Raw genomic sequence first — 15,669 nt, 5'->3', positions numbered from 1 at the left:
TCACCATTAACCCTCTGGGACTTCCAGTCTGCTCTACTTGTGGACTGAGTGTGTTTCCATAACCTCAGTAAATCTTCAGGAGAGGATCATATATATGGATCATATATATGCCCAGCAAGAGGCCTTCAGTAAGCATGAGTGCATGTAGCAGACACTGATGGCATCTGTGACAAGGGTCTTAATATTTTTTCCACTGGTTCATAGAGGGCATTGTCTGCTATACTCAAGAACTTACTTGAGGGATTTCCCTGATGGCTCAGTGTTTAAGAATCTGCCTGCCAGTGCAGGGGACATGGGTTCGATCCCTGGTCTGGGAAGATCCCACATGCCGCGAAACAACTAAGCCCATGTGCCACAACTACTGAGCCTGTGCCCTAGAGCCCGCGAGCCACAGCTACTGAGCCCATGTGCCACAACTACTGAGCCCACTTGCCACAACCACTGAAGCCCACATGCCACAACTACTGAAGCCCGTGTGCCTAGAGCCTGTGCTCCGCAACAAGAGAAGCCACTGCAATGAGAAGCCCGTGCACTGCAACGAAGAGTAGCTCCCTCTCGCGGCAACTGGAGAAAGCCAGCACGCAGCAATGAAGACCCAACGCAACCAAAAAAATAAATAAATAAAATAAATAAAAATTTTTTTAAAAAAAGAACTTACTTGAAGTCACTTCAGTTCAACATGATGTCCTCAATGTCTGTTTTATGCTGGGCACTTGAGTGCTAGAGATGGAGAGGTGAATAAAGCATTCTGGCTCCAAGGCACTTACAACTTAGCGGGACAACAAAATCGCTGAAATAGCCCCTGATCTTTTCCAGTACCAAACAACTAAATAAGAACCAGGTGTTCTTCCTGCCCCTTCAGGGACCTCTAACTTGTGCTTTATTTCTAGGCCTTTGCACACATAGAACATTCCTCTCTTCCGTCTGCCCACTGCCTGTCCCTCCTCTCCCCCACATTCCTCCTTTCACCTGACTCACCCAGAAGCATCTTTCAGATATCAGATGTGGCCTCTTCCAAAAGCCTCTTCTTATTCCCTAAGGTTGAGTTAGAAGCTTTTCTCAAAAGCTTTCTTCAAATCCCACATGTCCTTAATAGCAATACTTATATCAGTTCTATCAATTCTAATTTCTAGTTTATGTATCTGTATTTTCCATGAAAATGTAAATTTCTTGAAGATGATGAATATGATTTCTTCACCTTTGTTTCCTAGGCATCTAGTATACTGCTGGCACACAGTGGGAGTTTAATAATTATCTGATGAGTTATGAATTTTTTACACACACACACACACACACACACACACACACACTAGTGACCAGGTAGGGTATCATTCAGGGCCACTAACTAACTGTGTTTTATTTGCCTTTAAGCTAAGCCAGAAATCTCCACGACTGTGGAAAATAATTCCATGGGTGTCTTTGGAGAGGTGAGTCACGTTAAAGTTTTTGAAAATCTACAGCATAATTATGCCAGTGTGTGTCAGTTTGCATCATTGCTCAGAATGTTTCTCAGAGGACCTTATTCCAATTAATTTCTGGTGGGAATGAAGGAAAGCTGAGTTGACTCTAGAACCCAAATGGGAATCCTTATTTTCTGACTTAGGGCTCTCAGAACATGTTATTTTGTGATCCTTAGTCCTTAAGTTTCCTGAAAAAATTGTCTCAATTGTTTAAATTTCTGTTTAATAAATGTTGAAGTAGATAGTGAAGGAAAAGTAGGGCAGAAAGCAGTGTGAATCCTGTTGTAAGAATGAGGTTTTTGCTCATCCTTTGACATTTAATTTGTTCTAATTCATTTCTTATACCAGCTTTCCTAGTGTTTTATTTTTAAGTGACAAGAGGAAATGTACCCTTCTGAACTCATTCAGAGCCCTGGCTATTTCTTGGGCAGGAGAAAAAGGAAATTAGAATAGGCCCCTCTGACTTCAAATTCTTGTAGGTAGTTCCCAGCCTCTAGTCTCTGGGATCTGGGCTTATTTCCCAGCTCTTCCTCTTGCTGGCTGTGACCTTGAACTAATTACTTCACACCTTTGTGTAGTCAGTTTTCCCATCTATATGAAGGGGGTAAGGAGAGTATCAGCACGTTGTTGTTGTTTTTAGGAATTAAATGAAATAATCCATGAAAAATTCTTGGTATATTGTTTGGTATATATTAAGTGCTCAGTAAGCATTTTGTTGTTATTACTACTAATGTGTGTTGATCAGCTGTCTTATGGCATTATGGCTTCATTGAAACTTTTCAAAATCCCAAGTAAAATAAATATTCTTCTTAATTCTCAAACATTTCCTGTTACATGGGATGAGAGAAAATTATATTCCAGTTTCTTCTAGCCCCAAGAACATTAAATAACTTATGATTTCTTGTCATGTTTTCACTGAATATCAGTCATGTAATTTGACAGCTGCATACAAATCATAGCTCAGGCTCTGTGGTGTGGTTTTAGATGAGTATATTATCCAAGTCTTTTGATTTTATGAATTAGTCTCTTAGATTAATTGTTATTATAGTCCCAAGTACATAGGAAAGGTTTCCATTTTTTTGTTCTGCCACAATTAATTTTCAAGTTTATTAGTGGACTGCATTTCAATAGTTTAAGTAAAATAAATAATCTAATGATATAATGTTTGGTAGGTGTTTTGTTTCTTATCAGGATTTTTTTGTAGGTTCTTGGGCTAATGTTTATAGGTAACAAGGACTCAATCCAGATATAGAACCACAAGGTTGGATCCAAGAATTCCAGTTTAAAAAGAAAAGGACTTTGTCTTATGTGTCATCAGATTTTCTCTTCTGTACCCATGCTTCCCTGGGCACTGACTAGAAAAACCAGAGAACTTTCCTTCCTGGGGAATTAGTGGGAATTAGTTGGTGTGGAATCACCAACTCCACATAACCAGCTACAGGACACAGCTCGTCTGTGGATCCTTTAAGACCTTGACAAACGTTGGTAATTCCTCACTCTGACATTCTTATAATCCCAATTATATTTTTAATAACTTATTAACTCTTCAAAGCCCTTTCACATGCTTTTATCACGTGATGCTCCCAATAAGCCTCTGAAATAGGTAGAACATCTTGTTATTTCACAGATGAGAAATCGGGGCCTGGAGAGTCTAAGCCACTGGCTGAGCCACTAATGAAGGGCAGAGGTGGGATGAGAATTTAGCATGCCTGTACCCAGGCAGGATGGCCTAACGGAAGGAGATCATGCTCTAGGGGCAGATAGAACTAAGGTCAAATCCTAATTCAACCGCCTACTAGCAACATAGCCTCATCTAGTAGTTAAGCTCTATGAGTCCCAACTAACTCATCTCCAAAGCTGGGATCATAATCAGTATTACACAGGGTTCTTAGGTGCCTTGGATTTATGTGCAGTAATGGAGTACGCAGCACGGAGTGGATGTCTCAGAAATGTTTCTTCCCTTCCCACTACTTATCACTCACTCTCTTTCACTTATTCCTTCCTCTGCATGAATATTCATAAATCTGCTATGTGATTGATTCTCAGAGACAGTGGGAGGTAATGAAAAAACACAACAAGATAGGTTGTGGAATCTGATGAACCTGGGTCTGAATTCTCCTCCTTCACTATTAACTCTGGGCCTTGGACCAGATTAGATTAGATTAGATTAGATTCCTCATCAATGAACAGGGACAATGATACCAACCTCACAATGGTGACATAAGGACCAAATGAGAGACCTGGATGCAAACTATCTACTATCTGGCAACCATTAGTGCTCAGTAATGGTAATTTCCTACCCTCTTCCCTTCATCTCTTAAAAATTAACCAAGTCAACATGCATGTATTGATGCTTACTAGGCGCTACATGTTCACTGCACCAGCAGCCCTAAGTGTTAGAACAATAGGGGTTTGGTCAGCTGTGAACTGTGTCTTCCAGTGTTACTAGTTAAAATTACAAAGCTTATGGTTAATTTACCTTTCCTGTAGAATAGAAGAGCCCCCAGATTATTCTATCAATGATGTCTTTCAGGCTTAGACATGCAAGGGATGTCCATGGAGAGTGTTACCCCTATGGATGTCGTGTTCTTGTGTGTTTCCAAGGGCTCGGCTTTGCCAGGGCTCCAGCATGGCACACAGCCTCACCTCCACAGCTCCATGGAAAGAAAGAGTCTTTAACGTAAACTTCAGGGCCCCCCATGTAGCAGCTTTTTGCTCTAGAGCAAGAGATGCTGGGCCGAAGAGTCCCTCGGCCACAGCCCCTGGCCCTCTATACCCCTTACTCTGATGATGCAGCAAAAGAAAGCACAGGAGAGATACACGAAAACTCTAGTTTACTCAACAGGGCGGTCTTTCCACGAGCCACATGTGTGTCTTTTTCCTGCCTGTGCTTTTACTAGATCATCTCCGTGGGTCCTGTCCTTGTCACTCTCTATTATGTTTTACAAAATTTAGGAAAAAAACTAAAAAAACAAAACAAACAAACAAAAAACAAAACTACCTCACGTGTGAAACGTAGGAAACAAAAGCAGGTGGGATTGAAATGCCTAAAAAGGAAGAGAGGTTAAAATAATAAGACCCATGGAAAAAAGTCACTGTAATCTAAAAGCAAAACATCAGAGTTTAGCAGGACATCTCCAGTAGCTATTTACAGAATTTAATTGTTTCTGTTTATTTAATTTTGGTTTTGCAAAGCCTGAGTTTTGTGCATTCCTTGACCTTCTTAAGCTCCATTTCCTGTGTGTGTGTGCATGTGTGTGTGTGCGCGTGTGTGTGTGTGTGTGTTTAAGATTAGATATTGCAACCTTTTTTTCCCCTCATAGCATCTTTTGTAGCACATTGAGATTCTGGGTCCAAATCTCCAGCAGTGTGACTCCCAGCCGCCATCATCATTTGCAGCAGTGAGCCCCTGAGCCCCTGAGCTTTCACCACAGATGGAAAGGGTCCTAAAAGGGGCATCACACCCCCGGGGGGAAACCATAAGGAAAGTGAAAGCTTTAATATCAGGCAGGTTTCTAGAAAAAAGGGGATTACAGGACTGCAATGCAGCCTGGGTTTTTCACAAGCCTGGTGTTTGGACTTGTGTCTTTTCACAAACAGCTCACAGGGAAGACAGATCTGACTGTTAGAGCTGCTGACATGTCTAAGAACAGCAGTAAAAAGGAGCCACATAGGTGGGGACCGAATAAGGCAAGACACCATTATTATACCAGGATCTTGTCTGCTTTAGGGACATGGCTGTCTACGAGATGACATGCTGGCTTTGTCTCCTCTTGTCTTCCCCTGCTCTCACCATGCCCTCTTCCCCACTCCCAATGCAGATTTTGTTTGTTTGTTTGTTTTTGGTTTTGCGGTACGCGGGCCACTCACTGTTGTGGCCTCTCCCGTTGCGGAGCACAGGCTCCGGACGCGCAGGCTCAGCGGCCATGGCTCACGGTCCTAGCCACTCCGTGGCATGTGGGATCTTTCCGGACCGGGGCACGAACCCGTGTCCCCTGCATCGGCAGGCAGACTCTCAACCACTGCGCCAACAGGGAAGCCCCCAATGCAGCTTTAAAAATAAATAAATGATAGGTTCTACAGGAATCATCCGAAACAAGTCAGCTCCAGCACAAAGGCCAGAGTAGTTTCTAGTTTGATTTTATTCTACTCCTGAGTTAATAGTTTAAGCATATCCTCAGCAGCCCAGGGCATTTTCCTCTCCATATGGACTGCTGGATCCCTTTTCTCAAAGCATCTCTAAATATTTAAAGATGAATCAGCTCTTAAAAAAGCGGAGAACAAGGCATTGGCATGCAGTTAGTATCTTAAAGAGGAATATAATCTGAAACCTACTGCTCAAATGAATGAGTGGTCTGTGTGGTATGCGGGGACAAAACAAAAGCTACTTAACTCATTAAAATTGACCTCAGAAGCTAAGAACATGTTCTCTGTCCTTCACTCTCTCAGACAGTCAAGGTCTCCTACCTTTCCATGGTGAATTTTCTCTAGGGAACTGTCTCTCTTATTTTCACATTTCTTCTCTATCCCTGTTTCTTTTTTGGTTTTCTGCCTCTGTTCTTTATTTCTCCTAATATATCCCAATCTCTCCTCCTTTTTCTTTTTCTTTTTCTTTCTGAGGTTCTTTCGTCTCTTCCTTACATACTCCTCCTTTAACAGAGCTTAAAATGAAATCAAATTATGCTTTAATATATATCCTCTATTCTTAATGTTTAATTCAAGTGAGTTGAAAAGTCTTTACTTTTCTCTGTGCTAATTATGCATTAATTACTTATGTGTTGGATTGTGAGAGAGACTTACAGGATTCAGACAGGCTATATTGATGAAGCAGCTTTAATATAAGCACGGCAATAATGGGAGAGAGATATGCATCAAAAGGGTCTGGAGATCTCAGGCTCAGGTTTCTTTGTCCTTCCACTGCTGGGTCCCACAGAACAAGCTTTGTATCCAGTTCTCAAATCAACACCAGCATGTGTGCAAACACCTCTCTCCCAGGAAGCCTAATCTGTGTTCATGGTGGGCTCTCAAGAGTGAGCTGGTCGCATAGGCATATTCCAGCCACCCAACCAGCCTCAACCATCAAAACCTTCAATTCCACCAAAACCAAGTGCTAGGCATAAATTCCATTATTTTCACTCATCAGTGCTGACAGCCTGGTACATTCTGCCCCCAAATAACCCACAGATCCATGGTGGCGAACCGACATTTCTCTTTAGTTAGTATGTTTTAAAGTTTTGGTGAATACAGCTCTAAGGAACTTTATAGACAAGCATTTGGCCAGTTCAGACCTGCTGAGATTAACCACACTATGCTCTCTTTCTCTTAAAAACAAAATCCCACTAAGCCACTTTGCTATATACTAGAGCTGGAACTAAAATGGCCTTCTTTGCTACGGGTCTAAAGTCAGTGTTTTCAGAATAGAATCCCCCAAGCCCTGTTTAAACAAAATGGAAGGGATGAGCTGCTGCGGGCTGGTCTTTGTCCCTCTGGCAGGCCTTCTTCTCAGCCCTCACCATCCGCCTCATCTCCAGGATGGCCCTTTCCACCTTGTCCAGGGCTCGCTCTCTCCTTTCCACTGCCCTCTCCCTCCTAAGTACTTCCTTTTCTCTTTGGCTGGCCTGCTCCAGATCCTGGCCCAGTCGCCCTCAATGCCTGTGGGGAGCTGCGGCCCTTGAAGCCTGGTGTCCTGGCGCTGCCCAGCCTGACCATGGCCACCCTTCTCCAGCTCCTCTTTGTGCATGCTTTTCAGATGCTTCCACAGGGCTGTGGTGCCCACGTTAACCCCAGGGCCACGGCCCACCTGCCAGCCACACAGGCGGCAGGTGGTGTATGGGTTGGGGTGGTGTCCAGCACAGGCAGGGGCCAGGGGGAAATACTCCCAGGCCTCGGAAAACCAAGTCCCCTTGTTGTGGGGCATCAGGGTGGGCGTGGTACCCGCAAAAGGGCCGACCGGTTCTCCCGTCTCACTGATCTCCTCCCCCTTCACTTCTAAGTCCCCTTTTGCCTTTATCCTGGTTCCCTCTCCTTCCTCCTCTTCCCGCCTCATCCTGTCTCTTCTTTACAGCTTTCCTTTCCAAAAGTCTCTAAGGCTAAAAGTGTACTTGGCAAGGGACTGTGGTGACTCTTGGGGATTTGCAATAATGGTCAAAGGCCGGCCACACGTGGGTGGTGTGATGTTTCCTTTCTGCTTCACTGGAGAGTAAGGGTGCATCAGAGCCAAGCAAAATGGCCCGGAGGCCCTCCTGTACATTCCCTCCATGACCTGGATACATACTGATCCCTCCTTGGCTGGCCCAGAAGACAAAACAAATTAGTGCAACAAATACAAAGCCCTTGAGTGAGCTCAGTGTTCTCTACATCAACCAGCAACACGGGTGTTTTCGAATATTGAACATTTTAGGTTTTTCTCTTGATTCTCCTCCTGGCTGCTTCCGCTGTTTCTGTGCTCCTGGCGATCGATCCAATGCGTTCTGGAAGCAGGAGGAGAAGCCTCAGGGTTCAGGCTGTTCAGGAGCCCCAGGGCTGGGGCCTCACTGGGTCTCCATCAGCGTGGGTAGAAGCGAAGCATAGACAGATGCTGATGTTGGAGACTCGCGTTTCCTCAGAACAGAGGCTGTTCTGGAGGCTACAAAGTCTGCCAGGGTCTGGGAAATAAAGTTCTCAATGTGAGGTTAGCTTGTCCCTAGGGAGGTCCCTTTGGGGCTGGGATTCTAGGAAGCCCACACAGCAGGCTTAGCTGTTTTCAGCGGGAGGAGCTGGCACGCCCGAAGGAGAGAGAGGTGGAGCGAATCTCCACAGACCTGGTTGTGCCTGGGTGTCCTCGGCAAGCAGCTCACCATCCTCCACCTTCCCAGGCACCATCGCCTGCAAAGCCAACAGCTGATGAGAACTTCCTGACAGCAACTTAGTCCAGATGTTTGGCTTATTTTAAGAGGTACCTCATTTTAACAATAAACAAACAAAGGGAAAATTATAGTACATGTTAAAAACAGCCTGACTTCTCTCTCCTTTCTTGGGTCATTTCTTAAGTGATTGAGAGCTTATTCGTTAAGCTTTGCAACCTTGAACAGTTAGGAAGCACCTCCCAGCCACAAGTGGGTACTTAACAGGCAAGCAAGGCTCTGGACTGGTCTCTGATGGCTCCGGTGCAGGGTGAGCACTCCTGCTGCCTTAGAAGGCTGTTAGCTGACTCCTATCCCTGGGAGGAGGGCACCTCCAGTTCCTGTTCCCTCCCACTTCCAGGGAAGCCTGGTTTCCAAGTGGGTGTGTCCGTGCCTGTAGGGTTTTTCTGCAACAAATGCAAAACTTTTCTCCGCCCCCCTCCACCACTGAAGAAAGTTGTCCCTGGCAAATATCATGTAGTAAAACAGTAAGTCGAGCACCTACAAGTCTTAGTTCTGTTTCCAGAAGACTAGATCACCTGTCAAGCAAAGAAGGAGATTTAAGAGGGGAATGGGTGACACACGGGCAGAGAAACCACATGCCTCAAGAATATCTGTGGTTTCAAATATTTTGTCCAATTGTCAGACCATGAGTCTCCATTTTTGGTTGGAAACTATTGATGTTGTAAATACAGTCAGTAGAAAAGCCAGAGAACTTGCAGAAAGGGGAAGATTAAGTGAAAGGACTTCCCCCCCCCAATTTAGAGAAATATAGCAAATTTGGGGTTGCTTTTTATTATATTATGTAACTAGAATAAATTTGGGGTTGCTTTTTATTATATTATGTAACTAGAATTGGAAAAGCTGAAATATGTTGGCTTCTACTCTCAATTGGAATGAAATAAAGGTATAATCAACTTAAGCAAAAAATATGTATTTCAGATAGGTAGATAGATAGATAGATTTAGGAAGGAAGACCTACCAAGAGGAGACAGGCACATTTTAAAGAAGGTGTCCATGGGAGAAAAAACTTTTGAGTTATAGAAGAAAATATAGAAATGGTAGAGTAGAAAACATGTAGAGACTGAAAGTCAAATTTCAAGTGAAAAGCAAATGTGTGGGGCATGGAGAGACCCCAAATAGAAATGAAGAGCTGGTAAACAAATAGGGAAACTCTTTTCTTTTTTTTCTTTTTTTAGGTTTTCTCTTTCTAGACTAAACAGCTATTTTCAAACTGATTCTGTGAAAAGTCCTTTGGAAAAGGTTCTGCCCAAACTTAAGCAAACTGAATATGGGATAATTTACAAATGGTCACCATTTCAGTATTTCATCTGTGGAAATAAGGGAATGATCAGTCTTACAGCCAGATTTGGATTCATTTTTCCTGACTCATCAGTTTTATCCTGCTCCAACCTCTCCTTCCAGGACAACATCCCCACCTCACTCCCAAGCCCATGAACCGTTCCATCTGCCCATCTTTGTGAATCCCCCACTACTTTTCACCTGTAGGATCCAGGCCCAACTCTTGCCTGTCCACAAAATATAACTGTGCCCTCTAAGTTATTTCCAGATTTCATCCTTCTCTGTACTCCCACAGAACTCTCCAAATACTTTTTGACACTTACTGCAGAATTCTTTGTGCTACTGCTTACTTATTCCATATGTACTTAGAATAATGTGCTGGAGAAACCAATAATTTACTTGTTTCATGAATGCAACAGACACACTGAGTGAGTGAATGATTTTGACTTCTCAGCAGAGTAAGGTGTGTGTGTGTGTGTGTGTGTGTGCTTATATGTATGTGTACGTAAACTCTTGTTCATATTTACTTCATTTTTTTTCCAAATTTAGCATGTTTTTCTTCTTAATTGTTTGGAAATACAGCTCTGCTTTCTCAGCAAAACCATATGTGCTTGACATTTCATAATATGTTTGACTTCAATTTGAACTAGTTTAGTCTGAAGCTTTTCAATTTTGGAGACTAAAGGAGTTTTGGGACAAGAACCATATCCCTAAACAAAATCTTGGAACACTGTCTGGGGCTCGTATAGAATATATGAAATCTGAATCAGTCCATGAAATCTGAATTCAGAGAATCTACAAGAGTTAAATCTTTTTGATATTTTTATTAAATTGACAAGAAATTTCTTCAGTGAGCCAGTTGCCTTTATGAAATAATGGAACCCCTACTTGTTCCTGATATGACCATATCCTCATGTTTTGGTGGGTTGAATGAGCATGGAGAAAATGAATCATGAGAGGAGTTAAAGGTATGGGCATTAATGCAAACTTTTACAACTTTTAAAAGACATTTTTTTCCTATAACTCTTACATGGACGACCTGGAGATAAATATCAATCTTTGGCACTTTATTGGATTAAATAAACTGAATTCTCTTTACTTATTAAGAATACAATTCAGGGGACCTGGTTTTACTTTTAGGACAGAAAGAGACATAATTTCATGGAGCTGCATGCCCGTCATGTGCCTGCATCCCATTGGCAAGTGCTGAATGGGTAGGAAAGCTGGGGCTGCAGTGTTTGCTACTACCATTTTGGATACAACAGATGACCTCCTCTGAAAGTCTCATGATTTCCTTAGGGTTTTTGCCATGATGTGATGTTCTGGGGGATGTTCAACTGCTCCTCAGTGGGATCTCACCAGAAAGATGGGATTTAGTATCCTTAGGTTTGGTTTCTCAGTTCTGCTCAAGACCAGACTCTTTGGGCATCACTATCCTGTGGGGAAATTGGCACACCAAGCATTAAATATAGTTAATTGTTCTTTACTAGTTAACTAGCATATTCATCAATATTCATGTTCATCAATGAAAAATATTTGAGAACTAAGAACTAGGGCTGGTCATATGTAAAACACACATATCTCTGGATGAGAAAACAAGTAGCTAAAAGTGGGATTATAATTTTGCAGCGTCTCAGATAAAATAATGAAGATCTAATAAGTCTTATCGGATATGTTCACCAGGCTCTTGAAAAAACCACCATCTTACAAAGAACAAACAGTGTTGAAAATAAAACATAACGAACACTCCTCTAAGCTCCCGGGTTTTGTAACATAAGCTACCTCTTCTTCTACTTCTTTCTTATTTCAATACAACGTGTTTTACCAGGAAATGTCTTGGACTGGGATTAAGGTAACTCTTCCAATTGTGCCATCAACTACATTCTTCTCCTTTTAACCATTCTGTGATTCTGTGCCTTGATTTCCCCATCTGTCAAATGGCAATAATAGGGTGGGTCCTATCTAGCCCATAGGATTGTTTAGATGATAAAATAAAAAATTAATTAGGAAAACTCTTTACAAGTTAAAAGTGAGATGTTTATATTAAATGGTTCCTGTAATTGTTGCTACAAATAGTACTTTACATTATTTGGGGAATGAAAGCAACAAAAGTCTGGCTCTCTTTTAGCTTTCAGTCTAACAGAATATTCTTCTCTGGCCGCTGCCTGTTATAGCTTCTTCTTTCTATTCTTTGGTTTCCATTTATACAGTTTTGTTCTGCCTATGTAGGGATGTAATTTTCCTTTTCAGAACCCAGAATCCAGACTTGCAACATTAGTATAGTCCTAGATTCTTCTTAAATTGACCTTAAATTCTAACCATTAATTTATAACATCTGTATAGGAGATTGCCTGTTTATAGTTCACTCTTTAAACCTCTTACAGGTAAACACTGCCTTGTTAAAAGTGGAGAAAATAATTTTGTGCCAATTTGCCTTGTTTGAGGCTTGGTGGAGATATAAGGGGTATCAATTCAGTTTCTTCTGAATTGGCAAGTAATTCTTTCTGTATTCTGCCTTTCACCACCTCCAGAGAATATTTACCTGCTCACTGAGGAATGTATTTCCCACAGCAAATCTTACATGGTTTATAGAGAAAAGCTTCCCTCAAGGTGAAAGAGAAGGTAAGGAAATCAGTCAATGGAAGTGGGTTTGGCAAAGAAAGAAAACAAAGCACAATAGAAGTTGCCACTGCCCAAGTTGATCTTGGCATTTAAGAGCAATTCTCATTCCAAGAAAAACATCATCTTGCCTACCAAATGCCATTTTCTGATACCTCATCTAGCTCCTCCAAGGGGTTGGGAGGTAACATTTCCCAGAGTATAAGAAATATATTTGACTTGGTCAATTCGTATATAAACACTAACGTTGTATTTAACTGTCAGTAAATGCAAATCTTTTATATGAGTGCCAACAAGTTTAATTCAACCTACATGAATTAATCATTTCAGTTAGTTCAGTGAACTTAGCATCACTGCTTTAAACCAATAAACAAATAGTTTCTACTTTTTCTTGCAAGGATCTGGGTGGGTTGGGGGTGAGGAGGTTTGGAGGAAGTGTACATAAAGGACTTGGCTCCATGGCAAGGAACATGTTTACCAAGAGGATTAGAAGTTCCTGGAGCAGGACACACGTCAAGACAAGCTCAGGTGAGAACATACAAAGCGATACTCTCATAGGTGGCAAACATGGCAGCCTCTGCCAGAACAATCCCAGCTGTCTCCTGCCTGGGATAGCAGCCCTTCTCCTTTCTCCTGAGTCATTTTGCCTCAGAGCTCAGTATATTTTCAACAGTCACTGAGTCATGTAGCTCTTGCTGCACTGTGATCTTTAATTGATAAAATTTTAAGTTTACGTTGATGAATGATTGTATTGATCCACTTGATTCATTTTGAGACTATTACTGGTTTTGTTATTAGATCACTTTAAAAACAATTCACCCACGATAATGACAGGATGCAATCCTGCAAATATCTTATAAGGGTCATTATAGATATGTTCTGTCAAATAAGCTGTGATTTGATGTGCCCATTACCCTTCCAACCTTGAGGCCAGGAGGTATGGCCAGAATTTTACCAGCACACAACTGCATTTAGTTATTATTTTGGCAAGTGATAACTTCAGAACTGGCATTTAGAACCCTCAGTGTCAAGAAGCTGTGAGACAAAGTTCTGGCCTACAGGGATGGAGAGTTTTACATTCATTTTCTGCTACCATGTATGCTATTTGGAGGTGGTACTAACAGTGGCAGTTAATATTTCTAAAGAAGACTTGCAGGACCCAGAGTGACAGTGTTATAAGTCTACAGCTTAATTCAGGAAAAGGATATAATCTAGCAACAATATTCTTAAAGTAAGGATATGCTTCCCATGTACACATTTACAGCACTCAAAGTGGGGAGCCCAAAATGGAGTCTCAGCTGAGGTTGTTTTATATTTTCCTGGTCACTCAGGCATATTCCTGCTACTACTCACACTCGACAGGAGAGTCCTCCCAGGTTCTCGCCTAGGCCAGGGGCGAATCATCAATCTCACTGTTATCAATAAGCAATGCTGATGAGCTGGGAAAACTTGTCCCTAGACCCACTAGACCCATGGTTACAAATAAAGCAGCACTTTTAATCAATGTATTTCATACCTTGACCATGGATTGATGCCATGCAGGAGCTTGAACAAAAGAGTTCAGGTTAATTCCAGGCCTTCCGCACAAACGCTCGCTGCAAAGAAGCTGTGGTTTGACCACTTTAGATTCTATATCACCATAAACCACACTGCCTCTAGCCATACCTCGGCATCATTGTATGGCTCATATGGAAAACGTTGGGGACTAACCTTATGCTTATCTGCCTTGTAAAAATACACATACTAATGAAAAGAGAAAAGACAAAGGAGGATTTGGGGAACTGAAGTCTGTTTTGACAAGTGTGTATGATAATAAACCAGCCCAATCAAACAACCTGACCATCTGGTGTATGGCTGTGTCTCCAGTCCCTGGAAACAAAGTGTGGGATAGCTCATCCGAAAAGATCACGTTTTCCTTGGGTGAGTTGTCTATTTAATGAGATCAACAAGGGGTGGCCAAGACTGCCATAAGTTCAGAACATTTCTAACTGAGAGGAATAGAATACTGATTATTTCCATGATATTTTAATCTCTGAAAACTCTCTCTACACAACTCAAAATTATTAGATTTCAAAGTAATGGACATTTTTTTGACTAAAGGAACTCTACTGAAAAGAATTTCTTCAAATAAAAAATAGTTGATTCCTGTTTCTAAGAATTTCTGGTGAATACAGCAATTTTTTAATTCAAATTCCATTAATAATAACTCTAAACTAGCATTTTTGTTAATCTACAATATAATGAAAATTAACACTAACATACTGATGATCAAGAGAGTTTTTAAAACCCTAAAATTACTTCAGAGTCTATAAAGACATTCATTTATGTATAGGATATATAATTCTAATACTTAGGAATGGATAAACCAGGTATGAGATATAATGATTTTATTTTCTTTTTATTGAAGTATAGTTGATTTACAGTGTTATGCCAACCTCTGCTGTTATAACAATTTTAGTATCCCTAGACTTGAAGCACAAAATCTGACACGGAGGATTTTTATGGCTTGAAAATTTATATGTGGGATCATTCTACTATTACAACATTAGATTAACCAGAATATTCATTACTCTGAACCAGATCAAACAATAAAGATTTACTACATAAAAGATGTGAACAAATATCTCAACAAATACAGTGACGACAGATTGTCTATAGAAAATAGAAGTGCATAATGACAACTGTCAAATATGCCTATGTAACAGTAAAGTAATACCTATAAAACTTGAACAGATTTGCAAGTCATTATTATGACTCTGCAGAACCATTAACATCTTTTACCACCTTCCTACTTTCAGAGATATTGTAGTCTATAACATACTTATAAAAACCAGAATAATTTATGAGGGAAAGAGTTTCCCTTTGTTTCAAGGCTACAGTCTGCATATTGGGTCCTTCCCAGCCCTGTTACCAATGCTGTTAGTTGGTTCCTGTGAGCTTTGGATGGGGTATGTTGCTGTGTAAACCCATCCCTGTTATGCAGAAACAGGTGCCATTCAAACATGAGGACACTAGCATGATCCCTGCAAGCCTGCAACCACGCCCGTTCACATCATTCTGTGAATTTTGAGTTCATCATTCAGAAATGGTCATGAATATCCATACTCAACTTAGCCTAATTCCCTCAGAAATAAGTGCACCTCCTTTCCAGAAGACTGTACAAGGTTAGGGCTGCAGTCTTGGAACAGTGTAAAGGTAACTGGTTCTCACATAGATTTACCAGTAGCTTTGGCCGAATCTAAGGACATGAGCTAAAAAACAGTTAACCTCAAATTCCTAAGGAGAATCCTATTCCCATCATAGACAGAGCCACGTTTGAAAAAACAATATTTTATGATATTAAGACTGGTTCTTGTTTTTTTTGTTATTGTTTAAAGACTTTATTTTTTAGAGCAGTTTTAGATTCA

General features: G+C 41.2%; 2 protein-coding genes across 2 annotated transcripts in view; one reads left to right on the top strand and one right to left on the bottom strand.

Moving 5' to 3' along the window:
• Positions 1–15,669, top strand: part of CD96 (CD96 molecule) — an 85,263-nt gene that overhangs the window by 26,580 nt on the left and 43,014 nt on the right. The window contains 3 exon segments of the mRNA XM_033432239.2: positions 1,372–1,427; positions 12,175–12,275; positions 14,004–14,182. Of these exon segments, the coding sequence (XP_033288130.2) occupies positions 1,372–1,427; positions 12,175–12,275; positions 14,004–14,182 (336 nt within the window).
• Positions 6,328–8,551, bottom strand: ZBED2 (zinc finger BED-type containing 2). The gene is given in 3 exon segments (XM_049710330.1): positions 6,328–7,089; positions 7,092–8,104; positions 8,261–8,551. Coding segments are annotated over 2 exon segments (606 nt in total). The 5' UTR covers positions 7,507–8,104; positions 8,261–8,551; the 3' UTR covers positions 6,328–6,898.

Source organism: Orcinus orca, chromosome 5, assembly GCF_937001465.1.
Source record: "Orcinus orca chromosome 5, mOrcOrc1.1, whole genome shotgun sequence".
NCBI lineage: Eukaryota > Metazoa > Chordata > Mammalia > Artiodactyla > Delphinidae > Orcinus > Orcinus orca.
The sequence above is the reverse complement of the archived record's forward strand: the minus strand, read 5'-3'. Positions and strand labels throughout refer to the sequence as shown.